The sequence below is a fragment of the Lynx canadensis genome, chromosome A1 (genome assembly GCF_007474595.2).
Source record: "Lynx canadensis isolate LIC74 chromosome A1, mLynCan4.pri.v2, whole genome shotgun sequence".
Lineage (NCBI taxonomy): Eukaryota > Metazoa > Chordata > Mammalia > Carnivora > Felidae > Lynx > Lynx canadensis.
The window spans coordinates 8,445,275-8,472,344 of NC_044303.2; the positions used below are offsets into that span (position 1 = coordinate 8,445,275).

The window sequence follows — 27,070 nt, forward strand, 5'->3', positions numbered from 1 at the left end:
GAGGAACACAGTTCCGTTCCTAACAATTCCTTTTTATTGCTGAAGAATACCTCATTGAATGGACGTACCACAATTGGTTTGTAAATTCATCAGGGGCGTGGGATATTTGGCTTCTTTTGGCCACTTCTGGTTGTTATTCATAATGCCACCGTAAGCATGTGCGTACAGGTTTTTGTGTTAATATTTGTCTTTACTTTTGGATGTGTCCCTACGAGTGGGATTGCTGAGATATTGTAGGTAACTCCGTATTTAAATTTTGGGGAACGGCCAGACTGTTTTCCAAAGCCATCGTACCATTTTATAGTCCCTCCATCAGGGCTTGATTCTGATTTCTCTATAGCCTCCCCTACACTCGGTATTATCAGCTCTTTAAATTCTAACTCTCCTCTTGATGTGAAGTAGTGTCTCATTACAGTTTTGATGTACATTCTTCAATGACTGGAGATGTTGAGCATGTGATTATGTGTTTGTTGGAAAATTTACATGCATATAAGCTATTTGTGTATCTTCTTTGGAGAATTGTCTACTTGGATTCTTTGCCCATTTTGTTAAGTTTCTTTATTTATTTTGAGAGAGAAAGGGCACATGAGCAAGGGAGGGGCAGAGAGAGAGGAGGAGAGAGAGAATCCCAAGCAGGCTCCACCCATACCGTTAGCGCAAGGCCCAGTGCTGAACTTGATTTCACCAACTGTGAGATCATGACCTGAGCCCAAACCAAGAGTCAGATGCTCAACCGATTGAGCCACCCAGCTTCCCCCTTTGCCTGTTTTTAAATTGGATTGAGTTTCCAGAGTTCTTTGAATATCTTCAGTACAAGTCCCTTATCATGTATATGCTTTGCAATATGCTTTTTTCCCCCCGTTCGGTGGTTTTGACTTTCTTGATTGACTTATTTGAAATAAAAAGGTGTTCAATCTTGATAACGTCCAGCTTCTCTGTTTTGCCTTTTGTTGTAAGTCTTTGTCTAACTCAAGTTCATGAAGACTTCTGTCTGTGTTTTCTTCTAAGAGTTTTATAGTTTTATCTCTTAAATGTAGTTCGGTCATCCATTGCAAGTTCAGTTTTGCATGCGGTGGGAGGTGAGGGTCCAGCTACACACCCTTTGCGTGTGGCTAGCAAGTTTTCCCAGCACTGGAGCTTTTCTTTTCAGTGTTGATGATTTGGCTTTGCTAAGATGATGGAATCATCTCCGGATTAGAGAATTTACCCTACCTTCTGGCTGGCAGCTCATTCCATGTCACTCCTATTGGTGCGTCTCCCTCATTTTCATCCTTCTTCACACTCCGGAACTCCACTTATATCCAGATTCACAGCTGTTCTATAAATGTTGAAGTTGCTAGTTAAGCCTGGGTGCCATAAATCCCGCGTGATCAGCCATCCTGGTTTTCCTGGTGGTGCTCAGGGGTTTCCCAAGATGTGGGACTTCTACAGCTGAAACCGGGACAGTCCCTGTGTAAAGCTGAGGCATCACTGAGCTGGTGGAGAGAATGCCCCCACTGAATTGAGCCTTGTCCTCAAATTCCAGAGGGTCGGATGTTAGCTAATCTGCAGTCATCTGAAAACTGGAGGCTAGAGGACCCATTTCCCAGGTGTCTGACTCACACACACCTGCAGAGTTGGTGCTGGCTACTGGCAGGAGGCCTCAGTTCCCTCTCTGTGGGTCTCCACACAAGGCTGCTTGAATGTTGTGACATGACATGGTGCTCGGCTTCCCCCAAAGAGATCAAGAGACCAAGGAGGAAGCTATAATGTCTTTTACAGTATAGCCCGAGGAGTTTCACACCCTCAGTGTTCTACTTGTCACACAAGGCAGTAGGAGGGGATTCACTGTGGAGGGTATGGATAGGAGGAGGTGAAGATCATTGCAGGGGAGGGCATCTTGGAAGCTCAAAGACTTGGAGTCTGGCCTGAGATTATACCCTTGATGGTAACTGTATCAAGCCCACGTCTTTGGTAACAACCCTGAAAAATGCCCCTTCCCTTGCTTTGTTTAATTGTGTCCTTCTTTTCTCCTGTGGGAGAGTTGTGGCCTTGTTATTAAAGAATTTTGTTTACGGTTTCCCGGTGTGAAGGACACTTGGTTAAAAGAGTTGCTGTTTGTGCATAGTCCTGAGCAAGGTGAAAGAGGAGTTGCTTCTCAGCGGTTTGAAAAAGCAAACCGCCTCTCTGCAGAATGTCTGCAAAAGAAGAAACTTTATCAGAGCAACTAGGAAGATCTAGGAAGATCTAAAAAAATTGCTTCAAATAGTACCTTGCCTTGTACATATAAATATGCCAGGAAGAAAACCACCTCTCCAACATAAAATTACAAGGAAAAAAATGGGCCTTGCATAAAAACTCTGAACCACTCTACTTGATTTTGCCTTCGTTTGAGGTCTTTTATTCCTCTAGCACGAGGTCCTGCCTCTGTTCCGGCCTTGCTCTCCCCCTTTCTACTTCAGTAGGCTGTAAGCCCTACTTGGGGATGGTTTTCCTTCGTTTGTGCATTTCCCACAGTACCTCGTGAAGTGCTTGCCAGTGGTGGGTGTCCGTGAATGGATATTGGATTGGACTAAGATCCATTTCCTTTCTTAAAGTCTGTTTTACTGCCTGGATGACAAGAATGTTGGACAGTGATGGATGGACCTTTACCAATATAGTACTGAACCTTAAAAGCACTACAGTTGGTCCTAGTTGATCGAGATAGTTTGAGCAGAAATATTTATTTAAATATATATTCAGGGGCGCCTGGGTGGCTCAGTCAGTTAAGCGTCCGACTTCAGCTCAGGTCACGATCTCGCGGTCCGCGAGTTCGAGCCCCGCGTCGGGCTCTGGGCTGATGGCTCGGAGCCTGGAGCCTGCTTCCGATTCTGTGTCTCCCTCTCTCTCTGCCCCTCCCCCATTCATGCTGTGTGTCTCTCTGTCTCAAAAATAAATAAACGTTAAAAAAAAATTTAAATATATATTCAAAGGACAATCAATACAAAAAGGAAACAGGCAAGAACAAACCTACTTCTTCAAGTTTCATTGAAATGTGAAGATTTGCTCTCTTCAAGAGATTTCTGTCTCAGGAGAAAAAATAGCATCACTTTGAAAGAGCGATACATCATTGAAACCTCCAGTAGCAGCAAAACCTCTTTTGTTGTTCAAACAGAAATTTATTTTTATGGGTTTTTTTTGGACAAAATTTTGCAAGAATATAAAGCTTTAATAAAAATAAGCGAGTATACTTCAGCTTCTGTGCGTGGGATTTGAATATTTGATCCCAGAGGGGATTTTTTCCATAGATGTTTATTAATTTTGAAGTTATTTTCATTAATTTCTCCATTACCATTAAATCCATTTGGAAGGGTCTTTGATCTGCTGTACAAAGTGTGTCGTTCACCTGTCTCTCAGAAGGGTTTTTTTTGTGGAGGACACACAATGATAGACCAAATTCTCTCTGATACAGGCCCTTTGACAATGGTGATGCTGACAGAGATTAGAATGATAGCGTTGCTCTGCCTTAGTGTAAGCCTGTTACTCAACCAAAAACAAGAATTATATGTTCTTTTTGAAAACCTTCTATTTTGATGCAACAGCTTTATTGAGATGTATTCATATGCTACATAGAATTCACCCTTTAGAAGGATACACACACACACACACACACACACACACACACACCCGCAGAATTGTGCACCCACCCCCACAATCAATTTTAGAATATTTACATGACCCCCAAAAGAAAGAAACCCTGTACCCATTGTCACGCACTGCTCATTTCCCCAAACCCCAGCCCCTGGCAACCAGTAAACTTCTTTCTATGTCTACAGAACTTCCTGTTGTGGACATTTCATATAGTAGAATCATACAATATGTGGTCTTTCATGTCTAACTTCTTTCACTTGTGTTAATGTTTTCAAGGTTCATCCATATTGTAGCACGTATCAGTACTTAATTCCTTTTAATGACTAAAAAAATATTCCAGTGTATTGGCACTGGCATTCCATGCTTCGGTTATCTATTCATTAGTTGATATATATTTGCATTTTTCTGCCTTTGTCTCTTATGTGTCATGCCGCTATGAATATTCATGTGCAAGTTTTTGTGTGGATGGACATATGTTTTCATTTCTCTGGGGAATATACCTAGAGGTAGAATTGTTCTGTCATATGGTACCTCTGGGTTTAACCTTTTGAGGAACTGCTGGATTGTTTTCCAAAGTGGCTGCACCATTTTACATTCCTACCATCAGCGGATGAGGTACCATTCTCTCCATATCTTGCCAATACTTGGTAATGTCTGTCTGTTTCGTCATAGTTATTCTAGCGGGTGTGATGTGGTGTCTCATTAAGGTTTTGATTTGCATTTTCCTGATGCCTAAGGATATTATTCACCCTACCATATGCTTATTGGCACTCTGTATATTTTCTTTGGAGAAATGTCCACTCAAATCCTGGCTCATTTTAAAATTTGGTTATTTTTCTTTTCATTGTTGAGTTATATAGTTATCCATACATTTTGTTTACTTGAAAGCCATCAGATATGTATTTTGCAAATGTGTTCTCCCATTCTTAGGTTGTTTCCCCCCACTACTATCTATCTATCTATCTATCTATCTATCTATCTATCTATTTTGAGAGAGAGATAGAAAACAAGTGGGAGAGGGACAGAGAGAGAGAGAGAGAGAGAGAGAGAGAGAGACAGAGAGAGAGAATCCCAAGCAGGCTCTGCACTGTCAGTACAGAGCCCAAAGTGGGGCTCAAACTCACGGACGTTGAGATCATGACCTGAGCTGAAGTCAAGAGTCAGACGCTTAACTACTGACCCACCCAGGGGCCCCTCCCCCCACTACTTTCTTGGTAGTGTCTTTTCAACCTAAAAGCTTTTCACATTTTTTCTCCGTTTTACTGAGAAATAATTGACATATATCACTGCATAAGTTAAAGGCTCATGGCATGATGGTTTGATTTACATATATTGTGAAATGGTTACCACAAGAGGTTCAACTAACATCCATCTTCCATATGGGCACAATCAAAACAAAAGAAGGAAGAATACGGGAAAATATCATCTCCCTGTGATAAGAACTTCTCGGATCTATTCTTGACAACTTTCCTGGATATTGTGCAGCAGGTGTTAGCTTTAGTCATCGCATTGTACTTTACACCTCTAGTGCCTATTTATCTTATAACTAAAAGCTTGTACCTTTTGACCGTCTCTCTCCAGTTCCCCCTCTCCCAACCTCGTGCCTCTGGTAACCACAAGTCTGATCTCTTTGTTCTGTGAGTTTGTTTTGGGGCTTTTTGTTGTTCTTTGTTTTAAGATCCTCTATTTGAGATCATACAGTATTTGCCTTTCACTTTTTTTCTTATTTTTAATGGCTGAATGATATTTGTGTGTGTGTGTGTGTGTGTGTGTGTGTGTGTGTGTGTGTAAAATAACTTCTTTATCCATTCATCCATTGATAGACCCTTGTTTCCATGTCTTGGCCATTGTAAATAATGCTGCTATAAATATGGGGGTGCACATATCTTTTTTATGTCCTTTGCCTTTGGATATTTTCCTAGAAGTGGAATTGCTGGGTTATTTTAATTTTTTGAAGGTTGTCAGTGCTGTTTCCCATTGTTGTTGTACGAATTTCCAAGCCCAGGGGCAGTGCACAAGGGTTCCTTTTTCTCCCCTTCCACACCAGCATTTATCTCTTACCTTTTTTGGTGGTGGCCATTGTAACAGGCATGAGGCATCTCCTTGTGGTTTAATTTTGAAAGCTTTCACCTTGAATGAAATTCAGTTTTTTCATTTGTTGCTTATGATTTTTGTGTCACATATAAGAAATTATTGCCTGATCTGAGGTCATGGGGATTTATAGCTATGTTTTTTTTCCCTATGAGTTTTATAGTTTTAGCATCATGAGGATTTATAGCTATGTTTTCTTCTAAGAGTTTTATAGTTTTAGCATCTCCATTGAAGTCTTTAGTCCATTTTTGAAATGTTTTTAATATGCCAAGAGGTAGTAGTCTAACATCCTTCTTACACACATATATATCCAGTTGTCCCAGCACCTTTTGTCGACAAACCATTTCTTTCCCCCCATTGAATGGTTTTGGCAGCTTTGTCGAAATTCAGCTGACCATACATGTTGAGTTTATTTCTGGGAACTCAGTTCTCTTTTAAGCTGTGTCTCTCCTTATGCTAGTACTACACAGTCTTGATTATTCTAGCTTTGTACTGAGTTTTGAAAATGGGAAGTGTGAATCCTCTAACTTTGTTTTTGTTTTTCAAGATCAGGGACTTTTTGTTTGTGTTCTCAAGAATTGGACTGTTCTGTGTTTTTTGAATTTCCATATGAATTTTAGGATCAACTTGTCAGTTTCTGAAAAGAAGCCAGCTAGGATTTTGATAGGGATTGCACTACATCTGTAGATCAATGTGGGGAGTAGCGCCATCTTAACAACATTGAGTGTTCTAATCCATGAATGCTTTCTACTTTTTTGTGTATTCTCTAATTTCTTTTGATAATGTTTTGTAGTTTTCAGAAAATACGTTTTACACTTTGCTTATTAAATTTATTCCTGATGTAGCCACCTTGAAAATATACCTGAACCCCCAAATTTATTTAGATTCTCATTTAGTATTAGGAAAGTAGGCAGGTAATTTGGATTTATAGTAAAGCAAAATGAAATATTACAGAGTGGCCTTTTCATGAAATAGCTTTATAGTCTAGAGGCAGTGTATTTCGTACTTTTCAAGCACTCTGGTGTAAGTAAAATTAATACAAAGCAAAACCCAAAAACCCTCTACTTTGGTTCCGCCACAGAGTTGACCTTTGAACAATGTGGGGGTTAAGAGCACCAATCCCCCTGTGCAGTCGAAAATCTGTGTGTGACTTTTGTCTCCCCAACTATTTCACTACTGATAGCTGTTAACCCGAAGTCTTACTATTGACCAGAAGCCTTATTGATAACATACAGTTGATTAACACATATTTTGTGTGTTATACATAGTATATACTGTATTCCTACGATAAGTTAAGCTAGAGACAAGAAAAATGTTATACAAAATCATAAGGAAGAGAAAATACTTTTACAACTGTACTGCGTTTATTAGAAAACACGTATAAGTGGCTCCACACAGTTCAAACCTCTATTGTTCAAGGGTCAACTGTCATTGGAACTTTGCCAATGAAGGGATTGCATAGCTACCTTAGACAATGAAATGGAAGGCCCTCATTTGCTTCTCTTTCCTAGTGGGGATTGATGATGCCACATACATACCTCAAGAGTGTGTAAAAAGCTTGGTTATCTACATATTTCATGTTTCTGGAGAGAGCAGAGCAGGCCTTCGAGGCAGGTCCATATGGATCGGGAGAGAGCAAGGAAAGGAGCTTCACTTGAAGTTTTTGTGGTTAGGGAGTAGGCAGGGTGAGTGGTCTGTACTCAGGCAGGTGCTTGTGTGGTTTGACTTTGTCATAGGCACCGAGGGGAGAACACCAGGCTTGCTTCTGAGCTTTCTTAGATGGGGAGAGAGGGAGAGCCCTGATGCTTGATGATTAAAATGTACTATAATTAGTTGAATTTGAACTTGTTGAGTAAGCCAGTATAGTGCCGTCTGAGGCTTGCAGCCTGAGGCCATTAAGGAAGGTGAAAGTTCCATCGAATGCCTTGTTCAAGAGCCCAGCTTTATGTATTCTGAGAAACAAAATGATTGCCTTGTTTACTATTAGTCATGTTTGGAACTCCAAAAGTGGATAAGGACTGTCATAGTGGGAGCTTGTATTGTGGCTGTAGGAAGTGCAGAAACACGTGCCACCTTAATTTTATGTTTTGGGTCTCTGTAGTGCAGAAAGATTCTCAGGGTTTTTTAACCTTAAAAAGGGCAACCGTTGCTGCCACTGGCTAGACCAGACAGCCAGGCCAATGGCAATGGCTCAAGAGTATACAAATGTTCACATGGGACTGACTTTGACCAGAGCATCCTGTGTTAGAAGACTATCTGAGGTTTGTCTAAGTGTGCTGACCAGTGGGTCGTATCCTGTTCAGGAACATCTTGGTTAAAGGATTAAATCAGTAGCTCTTAACAAGCTCAGTCGTGTGTGTGTCAGTTATGTTTCCACCTGGAAAATACACAAACTTTGCATTGCTGTTCATCAGTTGATCCCAGCGGACTCCGCAGGTAGCCAGTGGGTCTGGGGGAAGAGTGATCTCCTCTCGCACTGTGACATCAGGCAAGGGACTGAGGACAAGGAGGCCACCCCCTTCTGCGGGTGGGCTATGCCATAGGACCCAGGTTTGGTTCCACCCTGTAGCAAGAAGGCCAAGCTACCTCTGCTGAGTTTGTGAGCTTCTACTTCTATACCCTAAGGCATATTGGGGACCTTGGTGTGGAGGACCACATGTTCAGGGCAGATGAGAGCTTTACTTTTTAGGGGAGACAGTATGTACCTAGCAAGTGCCACTCTCATATGGTGTCTTGCAGGACTGACGAGGGCAGTTTCTTACACAGAATCCCATGAGCAGCTTATAGCCATTATTGGTCATCTAGGGACTCTAGAAGGCATGAGAGGAGGTTGCTAAAGCTCCACAGTGAGAGCGTCTCCAAGGGCACTAATGAAAGTGTGTGTCGATTGCTCTTTGAGCAGATTCTAGAGCCTTTTATTGGAGGGGATCCCACCGAAGGTGAGCCAGTTTGCAAGTAACAGCATAAATGTGCTTAAGTAAAATTTGCAGACGAAGAATATTTTGCCTCCCGAACCCAAAAGAGTCTAAAAGATCCTGGGCTTCTTTTCATTTTTTGGATGCTGACAACATCACTAGCTGTTTCTTGACAGTCTCAGGGATGGAGTGCCCCCCAGTTTACCAAATAATTTTTAGGAATTTAATTAAAGTGGCAGGGCCTTGCGCTGTGTGTAAGACAGTGGCCTATCCCTTTTCAGTGAGCCTGTTTGCATTTATGTGTTCGAATGAGTGTGTCAGATGAGTGTCCTCAAAGGGAGATGTTATCACTGTAATGTGTGTGCACCTACGCTCCCAGAGAAAGGTTGGATCCAGTTGAGATCTAGCCTGCAGAGATTGTGTGGTGGCTAGGCTGTTGAGCTAGCCCCTGGGTAGCCGCTGCATGAAGATGTGCTGTGTCTCTTCGGAAGTGAGGGAAAACAATGACTGAGGGGCCAAGAATGGGCCAGATTGGCTTGTTAAATGAACGGCAGTGGTCCTGTAGGAAGGGTTTCAGTTCTTGCGGGCCTCGCTTTAATGTATACCAAGTCATATCACTGCTTTAACTGTAGGGATGGCCTGCAGGGTCCCATTTTGTCAAGCCAAGTTTTTATGGGTCAAAAACTTACCTCTCTTCAAACGTATCAGTCATAGAGTGTTCATGCCCGCTGTGGGATAGCGTAGGGCAATGGGTGCTCTGACGCTGGGGAATTTGGGCAAGATGGTAATTCTTATGGTTAGGGTGAAGCATATCTGGGTTTCCTTCATTTCTTGTTCAGTAATTCCCTTAAGATGATACAATGTTATAGGGGATACATTTTTTAAATTTAATGAGATCCCCAGGTAGAGCTGTAGTTTGAGCCCCAGTATTGATTAAAGGCACAAAGTTTTGCCAGTTGGTACATTTTAAGGAGATGTTAAGATTAATTCAGAAGCTATGTTGTCAAGGTGCAAAAGTCAGTGCCCTTGTATCTTTTGGTGGATAAATTCTTTTAGTAAATTTTGGATTTCCATTTGGGTCCAGCTGTAGCCCTCTGTTTGCGTTTTTTGTTTATTCTGCCAAATCCGGACTTCTCTTCTTCCTTCCCCCACCACCCTATTCTTTTCTTTCCCCTTTGTTTTTACTAAGGATTCTCTCTTCTCCGCCTGTATTTCTAGATTTCCTCCAGAGAGCTTCAAATCAGTATCATCAGGGTTGGAGGCTTCCCCCATGGCTGGGGTTACTTTGTAGGATTTAAGGACCCCAGGCTTAAAGAGGATTCGAATTAACCCCTTTCACTATACTGCAGAGATGCCATGGGTATTTTTCTCTATAACCCTGAGAAATCAGGATTTTTGTTGCAACAGAGGCATAAGCAGCAGCAGCAGCAGCAACAGAGGTATATAAGGGTCCTGCTGAGCCATTTGCTGTTAGGAGTGCTGACCTCAGCACTTCACATAATGGCTTTTTCTCTTTTTTGTTTTTTACCCCTAATGACTGCTTTTTTCATGAGTGATCACCCAGTGGACCTGTATGCAGCACAAGCTGGTCTTTTCCGCGAGTCTGGCGTCAGTTACGACTCCGCTGTAAGACGTGCAGAGAGGTCCAGGCTAAGATACATGACCCAAGGCCATGCCAAGGACCCCGCCCCAGTCACATATTCCTGTCTCCAAAAAACCAGTTAATTATTGCAGCTTCCCCCTGGGGTCAGGTTAGTCCCTGACAGAGGCTCCACAGGACTCTCTAACGCGGAACAGAGCAGCATGCCTCAAAGCACGAGCTAGCCAGCCAGCAGCAACTCCAAGGGCATGTTTTCTGTTAGGCAGCAGAGCCAGCTTGCAAGCAAACCACGAAGAAAGGCCCCCCGTGATGGTGGTCACCGTCTCCGCATCCTGGTCATGCCACCTGTTGTTGTGGTCACCCTGAAGAGACAGGGTGGACCCCACCCCAAATTTGGTTTAGGTGTCAAGACTGACGATGCCAGACGCAAAGCAGTTTACGAGGGAGTTTCTTACTTACTAATTGAGGTGTCTGGGGAGAGCAGTGCTGGCCTCTCCCGCAGGTGTGAAATGACTTGAATGAGCGAGGGAAGGATCCTGGCTCAGCCTATCGTATTGTCAGGGGTTGGGGCAGGGGGGGAGAGTGCCCTTGGAAGTGGACAGGGTCTTGTGTAGTTTCACTCTTCGGCCTCAGGGGGCAGCCCTGGGCTTTCCTATCAGCTTTCCCGGATGTGGGGCGCAAGGGGGCGGGGAGTATAAGAGGGGCGTGGGTTTTGAAACCTGATAACTCTTCGCAGTTAAACATAAAAAAGGGGAATCTGAAAGTCCTAAATATTTTATCTTGTTGATGTTGTAAGTGAAACTTTATTAATTTCACTTTTGGATTATTTATTGCAAGTATGTAAGAAATACAATTGACTTTTATATATTGAACTCGTTTATTCTAATCGTTTTTAGAAATTTCATAGGATTTTCTACATACAAGATTGTGTGATCTACAAAACGAGAAAGATTTGCTTCTTGTTCCCAACCTGCGTGGGTTTTAATTTTCTTGCCCAATTGCCCTGGCTAGAACCTTCCATAAAATATTGAGTAGAAGTGGTGAAAGCAGACATCTTGGCCTAGTTCTTGATCTATGGGAGAAGCATTTAGTCTTTTTCCATGAGTATGGTGTTAGCTATGCATTTTGTTTTCATCCACTCATCAAGTTGAGGACATCTTTCTATTGTTTCTGGTTTGTTAGGTGTTTTATCATGAGATGATCTTGTTATTGGTCAAGAGATTTTTCTGCATCTATCGAGAAGGCCATGTCGTTTTTCTTCCTGTGGTACAATACAATGATTTCCATGTTAACCCAATCTTCCATTCCTGGGATAAATCGCACTTGGTTACAGTGTGTAATACTTTTTATATGTAGCTGGTTTTAGTTTGCTATTTATTTGGTGAGAATTTTGCATATGGAAGAAATTATTTTTTTTTCTCACGATGTTTTTGTCTGGTTTTGTTATCAAGGTAACGCTGGCCTATAGAATGAGTGTAGAAGTGTCCTCTCTCTCTCTCCCTCTCTCTTTCTGTTTCTCTGGAATAATTTGTGAAGAACTGGTGTCAATTCTTATTTAAATGCTTGATAGAATTCTCTCTCAAAGACATTTGTGCTGGGCTTTTCTTTGTGGGAAGTTTTTGGATTACTAATTCAATTTCTTTGTTGTAAGTATATTGAGATTTTCTATTTTTTTTTCCTTTGTGTTTTTCTGGAATTTGTTCCTTTCACTAGGTTGTCTGATTTGTTGAGATATAGTTGTTCATGATATTCCTTTATAATTCTTTTTATTTTTGCAAGATTAGCAGTGATGTCCCCTCTTTCATTCTTAATTTTACAAATTGAGTCTTCTCTCTTTTTTCCTTGGTCAGTGTAATTAAAGGTTTGTCGACTTTGTTGATCTTTCTAAAAACCAACTTTTGATTTTGTTGACTTTCTCGTTTATTTTTCCATTTTGTTATATTTATTACCATTCTAGTATTTATTATTTCCTTCCTTCTGCTCAGACTTTGTTTGCTTATCTTTTTTCAGTGTCTTTAGATGGACTTTTAGTCCATTTAGTCCATTTAGATTTACTTTGTTGCTGTGACATCTTCTTTTTTTTAAAGTTTATATATTTTGAGAGAGAGAGGGAGAGAGAAAGAGAGAGAGAGAGACAGAGGGAGAGAGAGAATCCCAAGCAGGCTCTGCGCTGACAGTACAGAACCTCACAAACCATGAGATCATGACCTGAGCTGATACCAAGAGTCAGACACTCAACTGATTGAACCACCTAGAAGCCCCATCATTCTTTTTTAATGTGGGTATTGCAGGGTGCTTCAGTGATATTCATTCTTATGGCCAATCTCTACCATTGGGCAAATCTCTTAGTCATTCTCAGAGTCAAATCTCAGAGTCATCTCAGTCAGACTCTGCTGGGGGGTGTGGTAGGGACAGTGGTCTGTCCCTCTAGGAGTGGCAGTGGCAGTCCTGATTTACAAATGGGCGCTAGGCGGGGGGTGGGGTGGGGCAGTAGCTTCTGGTCTTCTCCCTTCACGTCTCCTGATATTGAACCTCTAGCCTACAAGTGAGCCAGGACAACAGTGATTTTTGACCTCTTGTGCCTGGGGTAGTGCCTCTGCCTTTTTACTTGGGACTGGGTGAAGGGTCCTCTGACCTCTTAGCCTCTTGCTTGCATGTAATTTAGCCTCTGCAACATGGACCTAGGGGAGGGATAAGGGTGGGAAATGGTGGTAGCCTGCCTCTCCCAGTGAGATATGGTACCTCTTGCCAGGGGGAGAGGAAACCTGTTGCCTTGGCCACAGCCACCCACATGAGAGCTGTCATCATGCTGAGATGGACAGGGTTGCAGAGGAGGAAAGGAGTGCATTAGGCTCAAGTGCCGTCCAATCTATTTTTACTGGATTTAGTAGATTTCATATGTAAATGTTTCTTTATTCACTGTATGCCTTTGGAACAATTTCTAGAAACTGCAAGTGATTGTCGTTTTTTAAAAACAATTTTTACTGGGGCTAAGTAATTTAAAGTATTTAAAGTATTTAAATTTAAAGTATTTAAATTTAAATTTTAAAGTATTTAAAAATAATTTTTACTGGGGCTAAAAATTACTGGGGCTAATTTTTACTGAGTGGCTAAGTCGGTGAAGCATCCCACTTTGGCTCAGGTCATGATCTCATGATTCACGGGTTCGACCCCCGCATCAGGCGCTCTCTCTCTCTCTCTCTCTCTCTCTCTCTCTGCCCCTCCCCCACTCGCACCCTGTCTCTCAAAAAATAAACATTAACATTTTTTTAATAAAAAATAAAATAATTTTTACTAATAATGGTTGTTTCACTGGAGAAAGTGTCCAGGGAGCTTGTGCCACCATTGTGGAAGAGGTCTCTCTTATGTGTGCTCAGTTTTATTTAACATTAATTGTTATCATTTGTTTACCGAGGGCTTATTATGCACCTTGATAGGTTATTTCTGTCAATATTCTTAAATAGCCCAAGGACACTGAGTAATTGAAAAAAACGTATTCCTCTGACGTGCTGCACTTGAAAAATAGTAAGGAGTGCACATTTTTCTAATTAAATTCCTTTTATGAGAAACTAAGATTAACCTAAGGCACATTCACTCAGAGCAGCTGAATGTAATGCACAAGAGCACCTTTCACAGGGCAAGTGGGCATGTCATCTTCTGTTGACCTTTTCAAAGTGTGGTCCAGGCACTACTGAATGAGGATCGTTGAGGTGCTTGTTTAGAAGACTGAGTTTTGAGCCCCAGCCCAGCCTAATTCTCATGCAGAGAGACCAGCGCAGGTATTCAGCTCACACACAGGCTGCATTAATGTGTGCAAGCTTGACTACTGCAAACTTCAGCTAAACTTGATAGAATAATAACGTCAAAACCACCGTGCTAGACATGGGTGGTTTCTCAAGAACAGTAAGACCTGCTCTTCCAAACCCCAGAGGTATGTAAACTATTTGTGAGATTTATCTGGTAGAAAGAGAGACCGTTGGATAGTAGCTTGATGTATAGATTATATAAAATTTAGAAAAATTATGTATACTGAGAGTTGGGGCAAGACATACTCCCTCAAGTAGCCTACACACGCGTGTGCGCGCGCACACACACACACACACACACACACCATGTGCCTTTATTGGAAGGGAGAGCTGGACTAAGGGAAAGTGAAAGCCTGGAAGTCACTTAGAGCCTTAGTTCGCGTGTACTTGGGTCCCTGCGTTGTTGAGTCCTCTCTCTACATGTTCTGCCGCTACCTTTCTTCCGATGGCATGAACAATCATTGAATATGGGTAAGGGTAGGGTAGAGTAAATTCCTCCTTGAGCATTTTCCATGCCCTTATTGCCTTACATAATGATTTAATAAACTAAGTTTTCATTCTTAAATATTAAATGAATGTTTACTACGTGCCAAGGTTCTCTGTTAGAAATTTTGAACTTTCCTTCATTCCCAAATATGGGTTTGTTTTCTTGGGAAAAAAATTAGTCCACGTTCTTCTCATGTGACTTGATGTAACCTTAGGTCAGTTATTGATTAACTGGGCTGGGAAAGAGGTTATATATAACCAAAACTAGTATCCAAATGTGGTGGGTTTAGTGTATACTTACTGTTGAAATTGCATCTGATTTTTTAGCAACTCTTACTGTTTTACAGGCACTGTTCAAAATTGAGTTGGTGCAAACTTACTGTGAAGGTGGTATCTGATATATGGGGATACTTTCATTGTTCTGGGGATATCACCTAAAAGTACGCAAAAGGATAGGAGAACAGTTGGAGGCGTTGACATGGCATTTAATTGCTGATGCAGAAGGGCCATTATTACTTATTAAGCAGTGATTATTTCTCATCATATTTGAACGTTTTTCCCCCAAGCATTAGGACAGAACTGAATTGGGAATACTGCAGCCCCAGCTCTCTGCACTCACCCAATTTTTCCTCCTCCTCCTCCTCCTGACCCAGAAATCAAGAAACCAGAGTTGTGCGTATTCTGTTTTCACCTGGATGTGCAACTGGCTACAGACTCCCTCTTAGGGAGAGCTCCCGGTAGAGGAAGAGGCACCAGTGGTCCACTGAGGCATCTGTTGGTTCTCTAAAGATTTCCACACATAGATCTGTTTCTAATGTAGACTCTTCATTGATTTTCAGATGTCGTTAAAAAAAAAATAAATGGCTTCTTTTATTATTAGTTTGCAACCTGGTTAATCTTTTAGTAGATAATAAAGAGTGAGGAACGCTGCTGAACGGTCTGCATATAAGCACTCACAGTAAATACGGCTGCAGCTGAAAGTTCCTAAATGGCTTGACTAGAAATTTATATAGAATATTAGGACACTTGCCCCTTTTTCCTTTTTATTATTATTATTTATTTATTTATTTATTTATTTTTAATTTTTTTTTCTTTTAACGTTTATTTTTGAGACAGAGAGAGACAGAGCATGAACAGGGGAGGGTCAGAGAGAGAGAGGGAGATATAGAATCTGAAACAGGCTCCAGGCTCCGAGCTGTGAGCACAGGGCCCAACGCGGGGCTCGAACTCATGGTCCGCGAGATCATGACCTGAACTGAAGTTGGATGCTCAACCGACTGAGCCACCCAGGCGCCCCGCCCCCTTTTCCTTTTAAGGACTATTAAAGGGCATTTGTGTGTGATAACATTCTGGTTCTATCTGGTATTGAAAGGCTCTTTTGGTGTGGAGATGATCATTGCAGCGGCTATGAACGGAGCCTGATTCAGACATCATCATGCTGAGATAGTAGATTTATAACATGATGTTTTATTATTTCGAAATTAGCCGGCTTTGCACATATTTGGGAACTAATTTTAAGCTTAGTTTAATTTTTGACTTTTAGTTTAACATAAAAACCCATCGTGGAAAAAGAATTTAAAAAGCCTAGTAGTTTTAACTAGAGCATCTATCAAGTTCTGTTACAAGCAGTAATATTTGTAATATATCTTTGAGGCCAGTTTTATCATCACCAGTCCTTCCATTGGTTCTGAAGTGTTGGGTCAAGTGCCCAAGGTTACACAGCCAGTAAATCATACAGACTGGATTTCAATCTGGCCAGTTCCCAAGTTTATGCTCACCTCATTCCTACAATGAACGGAATGCTAGCAAACAACTCTTTTGTGCATGCTTCTATGATTTCTCACCAAGTGTTTATAATTGCTGATGAATATTTACCACAAGGGCTCTGTACCCATTGCATGTCAGACTTTGAGGTGTATGTCACTTTCACAGTTCTAGGGTAGCTTGCAACAGTACAAGTTCATTCCATTCAGCATCCTAAACACTGTCTACCTTTATTTATGGCCATACAATAGGGCTAGTTGTGTATTCTTTTCTCATCTGCCTGCTGCCTCTCCTCCTGTGTAAGTTCTCTGAAGCTCCCAGCCCACAGCGAGGAGCTTTTCTCATAAAGATGTATTTGTGACTATGCTGAACCGCACCGTACAACGTCAATTGTGTTCAGTTTATGATAGAGTTAGATTACTATTCATAGTCTGTGTATTCCTCTGTCTCGTTGTCAACTGATTTTTTTCGTTTGTTTGTTTGGTTTGGGTTCGTTATAGCAGATTTAAAGAAAGCCTCCGGTTCAAATGCTGCAAAATCCAATCTACCAAAATCTGGACTTCGTCCTCCTGGATACTCACGTCTCCCAGCAGCCAAGCTGGCAGCGTTTGGCTTCGTGCGGAGCTCCAGCGTGTCCTCGGTCTCCAGCACCCAGTCCGCGGACAGCGCGCAGCCTGAGCAGAGCAGACTGGCCAACCGTAAGTGGGCGGGGCGGGTGGGCGGGGCCGGCTGCGTTGTTCCCTGTGGGACACGCCCCTAGGACCACACCAGGGCAGGTGAATGCGCATATGGGTATAACGGCTTCATTTCTTTGTGTTTGAAAGAGTTGATTTGACTTCCTATTATATTATATTATATTATATTATATTATATTATAATATTATTATATTTTATTTACTTCCTTAATCTACCATTGTTAGGACTTTAGAAAATGATCTACTGAAGGAAAAAAGGACTGTTTGGCACTATCATTTTTTTCAATTATGAGGAATTAGAGTGCCAGAAAAAGAATTAAATCTAGAAAATGACTTAACCAGGTACTGATTCCAGGAGCCCTTTGCTCATGGATTCTATGTAAGAAGTCAAAGAAAGATCCAACACAGGTGTTCCCATGTTGTGCTATCATGAAGCATATTATGTATTAGGTATTAGTGGTGAGAATCCTTTTAGTCACCTGGGATTACCTGTCATGGCTTCATTTTGGTGGAGCACTTGGCTGGATTTCTCAAAGTTAACTAAACAGTGTGAAAAATAGAAAAGTAGAGCTGAGCTTCTTCAACTCTGCCCAGAAAAGTCCCCATTGGCAGAGTGAGGCTACTCTAGGCCTGGCTCCCGAGACTGATGTTGGAAGCTGTGTTTTAAAGTATGGATTAATAGTCTCAGAGCAAGTCACAAACAGCCACCGTTCTAAAGGAGACCTGGAGGCCGCCCCACTGACCTGAGCCTTTGATGACCAAAGCCCATCTCAGCCTGTCAACTTCAAAGTCATTGTTATTGGATCGGGAACCATGACATCTCGGACGTTGGTTAGCAAGAACTGGCCAGAGGACCAGGGAAGTCTTAGAGGTTTTCATGTGGAGTGCTGTTCGGGAGGGATTACAGTAGTTGAATCGTGCTGAAGTAAGTAGTAAGAGAAAGAAACAGAGGGCAAGACGTGGTATGTGGGAGGGGAGAGGTGGAGAACAAGATTGATTTATATTATTTTCTAAATTTCTTTTCTCCGAGCTTGCTCTTTCTCTATCCTTTCTTGGGTTCACAGAGATGACGCGTGGCACATTCATACCTGCAAAGTCCTCAATTTTGGTCTACCTAGTTATTCCTAAAAATAATGCATTACCTTTTCCTTTATCTTGATGTGTTTGTAAGCAGTTTCTGAGAGGTTTTTTGCTCACTTGGTTTCCTAAAGGTGCTGCATCTGAGAACTGCTTTCACAGAGGAATACACTTGTCATTAGGGATTTCATCAGATTCTCAAAATCTGAAAGAGCTCTTTGCAAGTGTGTAACTCATATTTTTCCATGTGTGTGCGTATTGACAATCTGAAGATTTTTAAGTATAGGAGCAACTATTTGTCATCTTTTTTAGTAGTAAAATCCCTGGTGGCATGTTTCTCTTTTAGAGGAAGCAGCATGAGTGATTAATAGAAAAAAAAAAAAGTACTTTTTGGTATATATCTTTCCGAGGAAGTAGTTAAGGCCTTGGTTTCTTTAAAAAATAAGAATCATCTCGGGATGATTGAGCTTCGTTCCCATGGTAGCAGTTTTTGCTAAAGGAGAGCTGATAGGTGTGGACAGAATAATTCCAGGTGTGCTTATGGCATTTCTTCTCACATCTGCTTGAAAGGATGCTAGAGAGGGACACCCTGAGCACCCGGGGAGGCAAGAGCCATTACGTGCCAAGGAAAATAACTCCTACTTTAAAGACTTCATAGTAAAATAATAAATTAATTATTAATACATAATTATTAATATGTAATGCATTAGTTATTAATACATAATAAATATGCATTTAGAATTCTTTTCCAGTTTTTAAAAAAGCAGCATTAGAATTGATTTGCCACCTAACCGTGTGTAAAATTTATACTTCACCAATAAACCACAGAAAAATTTCTCATTTATTTGAATTGATATCTGAGTGCCATTAACCACCTGCAAATACTTGTTATTAGATGTAATGTCAAAAATTTTGTGTCTGTTCTTTAGTGGAGGGATGATGCTGTGATGACAAGGATTAAGTAAAATATGAGGCACTCAAAAGAGCCAAAAGTCCTTAGATCAAACCACAGGAGCAAAGCTTTGTTGGTTCAGCTCATGGAAACAGCTAGCATATCAGAGCTGGTTCCTTTTTCCTTCTTGGAACATTGGTCTTTCTTCAAACAGTACATTCACGTAGAATTGCGTTTAGGAATACCACAGTAATTAGGAATTATATTATGGCACAGTAGATGTCTCAAAATCTGAAACATGACTCTAATAAGGAACTGTTTGAAAGTGCGCAGCTCATATTTTTAGATACTCATGTGCCTATAAACAGTCCGAACAGTGTCCACGATGACCGAAGCATGCTATATTTAGGACACTTTTCAGTGATTCATTATGAACTTAGTGTTTCCTGGATGACTTTGGCTTAGCTACAGCTCGCTCTCCCTGCGGCTTTTCTAAAGGGTCCTGAGGGGCAGGTGACAATGAGAGTGGAGAGGAGAGACCCCTGGGCTCCCCTGGACCTGGGTCTCGGCTGTTGGGTGTGGAATCTACTCTCCACCCTGGACTCTGGTTCTCTACCGTATCTTCAGGCCCACTGGGCACTAAGTCAAGGGCCCTTCTGTGTCTTTTTACCTTTTCCACAAAGTTTTGACAAATGGAGCAGACACAGAGAAATGAATTATGCCTGTATGTACTTAGATCATATTACTTCTATTATGAAGCCCTTTGAAGAGACCCTAAAATCAGGGTATCTTGGGACCCAGTCCGCCCCCTCATTTTAAAGCTAGCAAACTGAGATCAAAGTGACTCATTCTGGCTCCTGGGCCAGTGTTCTTCTTCTGTGTAGTCCTTAAAGTTGCCACATAAGGTGAAGAACCACTCATGATTTAAAGTCTTTTCTTCCTGTTCGTGAAGCAAGTTAGAGTCAGAGTGGCCTGGAGGGACCCTGTAGACTGAACTCACCTTTCCCCAATTCCTGGGTTGTCAGCCAGCCCCTGTGTAAACACTGAATGATAGAGAACATTCCATCTTGTGAAGAAGCTGCCTTTGAGACAGGATAGCTCTCATCACGAGGCAGTGCTCTGTGTGGGTTCAGGCTGCCTCCCTATAACTGCCAACTAGTCACTCAGTTCCTGTGGACTGGTACAGAACCTTGACATTCATTGTATTGCAGGTGACAGCCCTCCCAGCGCCCTTCACTCCTTTATAGGTTCATCACGTGAAGATTGTGAGGCTGCTACCTTTAGAACCTCAAATAAAATACCAAATTATCCTAGTTAGCAACTCACGGCTTTTTTAAAGATTTAAACTGAAGAGAGACAAAGTAATTCCCTAACTTAAGCTTAAACTTTAAATCATATATTTGAGCAGGTCTGACCCAGTGTGTAGCTCATAATTTTTTTTAATAGTTTTCAGAGACCAAACCAAAAAAAAAAAAAAAAAAAAACAACTCCAACTTAGAGAAGAAAAATTACTGTGGAATTTAGTGCTGGTAATGTATTAGAGCCTAAACTATATCTAGATTGTCAGATTTATCAGCAGCTAGCTGTAGACTTGATTTTCCCAGTGGATAGGTACAATTTAAAGTTAAACTTTCGGAGGGTATGGAGGGGAGTAGGGAAACTTGGGGATTTCATGAATTAATCATTAATGAAAATAGTTCATATCACCAAAAGATAGAATAATTTCTATAAGAGGATCTTATCTCATTGTGTATTCCGAGTAGCACCTAACGTGTTGAGTGCTCGAGAAATAAGAAAATCTCTATCTAAAAAGAATATGATGTAGACGGTGGTATTTGCAGTGGTCCCTTATGGTTTCCCTCCCACTTCTTCTCCATTCGAATCTGCCATGTGTTCTCCATGGGGTGAGCGAAGACCAGAACTCACGAGACAAAGAACTTAAAAAGTAAAAAAAGAAAAATGAGGGCTCTCTTCTTGTTTCTTTCCCTGGTGCAGAGAGGTAGTAGCGTTTGGGGAAGTAGGAATACAGCTGGCGAGGTGGACGGAGAGGCTGACATTGTATAAATCATCACGACACAAGCGTATATGTGCCTACAGCCTTGAAAATGATACAAAGTTGGGTAATTGTTCCTGGCTTGGGGTGGAGGGTTAATTTCTGATTGGGGTGATCGGGGAGTTTCTCAGAGGGGTTGTATTTTGGGAGGCGGAGACGGGCTCTGGGAGATCTTTTGTAGGAGAGCTATTGGTGCATCCAGAAAACCCCCTGAATTTGAGGGGTTGCTATATGGCACATCCCCTCATGTGCCTGCCAGTTCCTCGTAGAGTCATCTGTGTTCCGTACCCCGAGGCCTTATGTGCTTGAGCTCCCCTAAGTTGTTCTCACGAGGCATCTCTTCCAATTCTTTTTTTTTTTTAAGTTTATTTATTTTTGAGAGAGCAAGAGGGAGCAGGGGAGGGGCAGAGAGAGAGGGAAGGAGAGAGAAAACCCCAAGCAGGCTTCGCACCGTCAGCGCAGAGCCCGATGCAGGGCTCAGACTCACAAACTGTGAGACCATGACCTGAGCTGGAATCAAGAGTTGGACACTTGACTGACCGAGCCACCCAGGCACCCCTCTTCCAATTCTTTAGGCTTCCCCGTGTTCATCTTGTCCATACTACCAGCTCTTAGCCCTTTGAACACTCTGCCGACTCCGATCTGCCGCCTCAACCTCTCTCTGGAACCACTGACCCACGTTTCACACGACGCCGAACACCTCCAACAGGCCGGCCCAAATTGCCTCAAACTGAACATTTCCCCCAAGTGAATCTTTTATTATCGTTTCCAGACCGGTACCTTCTCTCACGGTCACTCTGTTAATGATATCCGTGATCTGGCTACTGAGGCTGGAAATTTCGGGGTCAGCATTTCCTCTCACCTTCTTTTTGTCGTCCTTTCTATTCAGTGATCACATCTGGTCCATTCTCACTCTCTCATGTACTCCATCCTCTTTCGTCTGCTCACCTTACTTTAAATCTGTAGCACCTCTCACCTAAGCCATTCCCACTGCGTCGTCACTCTGTAATCCTTAGCGCATGTGGTCCTAGATCGTTTTCCCTTCCCCCCCGTTATGATTGCTCCATGGTGCCCCTGCGCTTGCTACAGGTCCTTGCTGGACGTTCTAGGTCCTCCGTGATCTGCTCTGGCAGATCTCACACACCATCCCCTCGTGTGCACCCTCAACTGGCCAACCAGAACCGTTCACTTTTTTCTCTGAGGGCTTCGTGCTTTCCTTTGTGGTGTTGGTGTAAACCATTCATCCGCGTAATGCTCTCCCCCTACTCCCAACCAAATTTCTCTGTAAGTTTTGCAGGCGTAATTCAAATACCACTTCCTCTCAAAAATCTTCCTTCATCTGTGAACCAGAAACCATCTTTTCTCCTGAGAACTCCTATGGCCCCTTGCTTGGATCACTTCTGTGGATGATCACACACCGGCTCGTGGTACTTACTTGTTTCTATGCCCTGTCTCCCCTACGGATTGTCAGCTCCCTGAGGATAGCAGCTAGGTCTTTTGATAATTTTAGTATCCTTCATGTTATACCTAACACGGCCTTGACAATAGTACAGTGTCAAGAGAAATTCTTTCCCAGTGGAAATTCTCTATCATTTTCTCTTATGTAAGAGTATGGAGCAAGAGAGATCCCTTAGAGGAACCTGAGCAGCTTTCAGAAGTATCTTGTACTGGGAACTTATTTTCACTTTATTAAGACTTTCATGGGTTTTCATAGTTGGCGAAGTTCTTCATCAGTGTGGGTTTCATAGTTTTCTGGAATCTCTAAAATGTTACTTCTATGGACTATGGTGTACTTATGGATAATCTGTACAACTCAAAGAGTAGAAAAGATAATAGGTCATTTAAAGTATAATTATATTCAGAGATAAATCATCATGTAGACTGACTTAATAGTTTCATAGATCTCTAATAACCTATATATCTCCTTGCCTATAATTAGCCACTTTAAAAGAATTGGCATAAAACCGTACCATTGAGGCTTTTCATGGGAGAATTTAAGAGTCTTCAAAATTATTTTTTTTTAATTTTTTTTTTCAACGTTTATTTATTTTTGGGACAGAGAGAGACAGAGCATGAATGGGGGAGGGGCAGAGAGAGAGGGAGACACAGAATCGGAAACAGGCTCCAGGCTCTGAGCCATCAGCCCAGAGCCTGATGCGGGGCTCGAACTCACGCACCGCAAGATCGTGACCTGGCTGAAGTCAGACACTTAACCGACTGTGCCACCCAGGCGCCCCAAGAGTCTTCAAAATTAAATATCTTAATTGGAGAGGTTAGATATTTTCATTACGTTTTAGAGTTTATTTTTTATTTAAGTACTTAGTAGATGTTTTTTTAATTATCAAATAGGATTTGGGTTCTGGAGATAATATTCTAAACTGGAAAATCACTAGCCTTTTTGGAAGATTAATCAATGAAACTAAGGGTTAATAGGAAAGCTTTTTGTAATGTTAACTTCAGCATTTATGCTCATGAATACCATAAAATACATTTACATAAATAACACTTTTGATTTTCTGTATCTGACATGAATTCAAAATAAGTTCAGAGTTGCCAAGAAGTATTATTAATAACTCCTACTAAAACAGTCATTAATCTATTTCATGTTCCATTGGCAAGGAGGGAGTCATTTTTTATTCATGGAGAAAGGAGCTGAAAGGGACCTGTGAGGTCAGATTTCAGAGAAGCTCTTGCCTATTTGAGATTAAGCCTTATTGACATCTTTGTACTTCCTTTTCAAAACACTCAAATAATTATCAGGTCCACCTGGAGATGGGATTAGAGCGTGAATGTATCCCATTTTGTTTTTTAAAAAGTTGACCATTTTTCGTTGTAAGAAACGTAAACTGAAATTCCGGGAATAATATTTTTATCATGTCTAGTTGAGCTGCCCCATTTTTCTTGGCTGTCTGGTTTTGTGACTGTCAGATTGTCCACTTTCCCTTCCCCAAACCAGCCCTCTTTCAGCGTCTGTGTGGGATAAGCCCAGAGCTCAGCACTGCAGCTCTTGTGACTGAGACACCATGATCTTATTCTAGCAAAGTTAGAATCCAGCAGAGAGACAGGAGTGTGAAAATAAATCCACGTAGGGAACTGAGAGTGTGGCCATGGCTGAAGACTGCATAGCGTTTGGTGGGTGGTTGGTGGGTGGGGTGGAGGCATATAAAAGGGGGAACACCTAACCCTCCTGAGTTGGGGGTAAGGGTAAGGAAAGCCCTCACGCCCTTTATCCCCTCCCCCCCCCCCCCCCCCCCCGCCTGTCTCAGCACCACTGCATTGTATCTTCAGATCTCATTATTCCACATTTTAGGTTATGACAGTGTTCTGGCTTTGCTATGAAATAATCTGGCAAAAAAAAAAAAAAAACCCTCCGAAAAAAGATTAAAAAAGATAGGTAAATTGTTCATATTCCTTGAAGCTGGATGACGGAACTATGAAGACTTATTGCACTATTTACTTTACTTTTTTGCACTGTTTACTTTTTTTCCATAAAAGAAGGTTAAAATCTCATCTCCCCCCCCGCATTGGCTTTCATTTCTGAAGACACCAGATAGCATAGTGGTGAAGGAAGTAGGCTGCTTGGGTTTGTGTCCCGTCTCCACCATTCACTAGCTCCATGACTTGGGGCAAGTTACTTAATCTCCCAGGGCCTCTGTTTTCCCATTGTAAAATAAGAATAAATAGAAATAAGTGTAAAAAACCACCAGAGGATTGGGAATATTAAATGGAATGGTTGAAAGGCAAAGTGCTCAGAAAAGGGCCTTGCATATTAATAATGATAATGGCTCAGTGACCATTTCCATTCATTGGCCGTGTACATAAAGTTCTATGTTGAGAAGGATTTAAAAGCTCATTTGGAAAAATGGCCCTGATGGATTAACTGTGTCTGGCATGGGAAAGTGGTAATGATAACATATAAGTCAGGGAGATGATGTCTATTTCATTTCTAAATTTTTATAATCCCCTCTGTCATGTACGGTGAATACCTCTCTGAACATTAAGATGAAACATTTATCATTTATGCAACATTAAAGGTGGCAGTTCTAGAAGTCGATCGGTAGCTTTTCATGGGTATCTCTTTTGGGCTTTAAGCTTCACGCTGTTTGGAAATTCATAAAATACAGGCAAGGAAAGTCTTGTTTTGTTTTCTTTATCTAAAAGGGTTCTGCCATGCCCTTAGCATGTTATCATTTTAAGGAAACACATTCATTTGGGTTTCCTTTAAATGAAACATATTTATGCAAGGTGACTAATTCATCGCACATTAATCTAAGCCGATGGCATTTAAAACCTCTGCTCAAAATAGAAACTGGGAGTTGGATCTGATTTTATTTCTGTGCCTTTCTAATGTCTGTAGGAAAAAGTGGGAACATTCGATTTTATAGTGTATAAAGAGCTTCACGCAGCCTCTCGTTTCACTAGAGTCTAATTTCCATTGTACTAGGGTCTTACTTTGTCAAATATCTCAATCCGATTTAGGTGGGCGGGGAAAAGAGAAGAGTGAGAACAAAAACCAAAATAAGCTTCTGATTTTCTCTGGAAATGAGGAAGTCAAACACATGTCACGGATGGATTTAAATACCTATTTCCCTGGAATCTGTAATTATGTAATTTAAAGTGTTCTTTATAAGGAAAAAATAGAATCGTTTTCACTGACTCTTGCTGTTAATTTTCCAGATTCTTCCCACTCAGTTCTTTTTTCTTCTTTCTTTGCTTCCTTCACGCTCATTTACAAAGGAGAACATGGTTCTTCTGAATACTATGCAGCATTGCCTGCAAGTGAAAACATTTTCTTTATTGCTTAAGTAACATCTAATTTATCCACCTAGACTCAGCTGCGTGGACAGAACTGTTGGAAATCATCTTGTCCCTCAAGAGGTTTCTAAGTGCCATAGTCTAAGCGTGTTCTAGCTTATTCAAGATATTTAATGAAGAAAGGATCCTTGGACTGTGGGAAGGGGTCAAGATAAGAAATACGCCATGCTTGTGTGCAAGATATGCATCAAAATCAGCATTTACGGTAATAGGACAATTCTGAGGCAGGTCGGTTAACTTCACTGGACTTCAATTTTTGTTATAAACTTGGAAGAGATCGAATTAAATAAATTGCCCACTTTTGGCTCTCAGGAGCTAGGATCCTGTGGCTTTCTTCTGTTAAAATTATGCAGCCATTTATGATTCTGAAGTGGTGAATAATCAGAAGTGTATTGGGGGGCGCCTGGGTGGCTCAGTCGGTTAAGCGTCCGACTTCGGCTCAGGTCATGATCTCACGGTCCATGAGTTTGAGCCCCGCGTCAGGCTCCGTGCTGACAGCTCCGAGCCTGGAGCCTGTTTCAGATTCCGTGTCTCCCTGTCTCTCTGACCCTCCCCCCGTTCATGCTCTGTTTCTCTCTGTCTCAAGAAAATAAATAAACGTTAAAAAAAAAAAAGTGTATTTGAGAACCATCACTATGATAATTGTGAGCCAAGTCATCTGGACAGGGGAGACCGGGGATGAGCTTAGAGTTGCTTTCCTTCTGGCCAGACCTCACTTCTGTTATTTTTACCCTGCCATGGGAGATCGAAATTTCAGAAGACTAACAAACAGCAGCTCGGAGGTTTTGCTGCCCCGCTTTTTGTCTGTAAAATGTAGGGCTGTGAGGTTCTTGGAAGTCCCGCTCGCACCCCTGTACCCTGCCTGATGCCACACATCTCAGATTATTGGGCTATGAGAGATGGGAAGTGTGGGGGAGGGTGTTTTCATACCTTTTATTGCTTTCAGCTGTAGCAGAAATGACAGGTCAGGGGTGACCTTCCATCAGGACACTGACACCACTGGGGACGATGACAGAGAAGAAGTAGTAAAAAGCAACTGAGCCTAACTTCTAGAATCATCTTGACTTCTTACAGGAACTTTGCCAACAGTACATGCTTTCTTGCATTGCCATAACACGCACGGGGCTGTCTGCTGGGAAGGTTCATAAAGATCCTTGCAATATCTTCCTTAAGGCAGTGGACAGGGGCCACAGATTGACAATATCTTCCACTTTCAGTGAGAAAGAATACATTTCATGAAGTCCGTGGGTTCTTTGGCTCCCATCAC

At 41.7% G+C, this 27,070-nt stretch overlaps 1 protein-coding gene across 4 annotated transcripts in view; it reads left to right on the forward strand.

Annotated features, from left to right (window-relative positions):
- Positions 1 to 27,070, forward strand: part of MTUS2 (microtubule associated scaffold protein 2) — a 570,271-nt gene that overhangs the window by 235,868 nt on the left and 307,333 nt on the right. For 3 of the 4 annotated variants that reach the window (XM_030308514.1, XM_032593161.1, XM_030308523.2), the window contains one exon: positions 16,772 to 16,969. In XM_030308514.1, coding sequence (XP_030164374.1) covers positions 16,772 to 16,969 — 198 coding nt within the window. The remainder of the gene's footprint in view (positions 1 to 16,771; positions 16,970 to 27,070) is intronic. The other variant, XM_030308551.1, reaches the window with a different exon arrangement.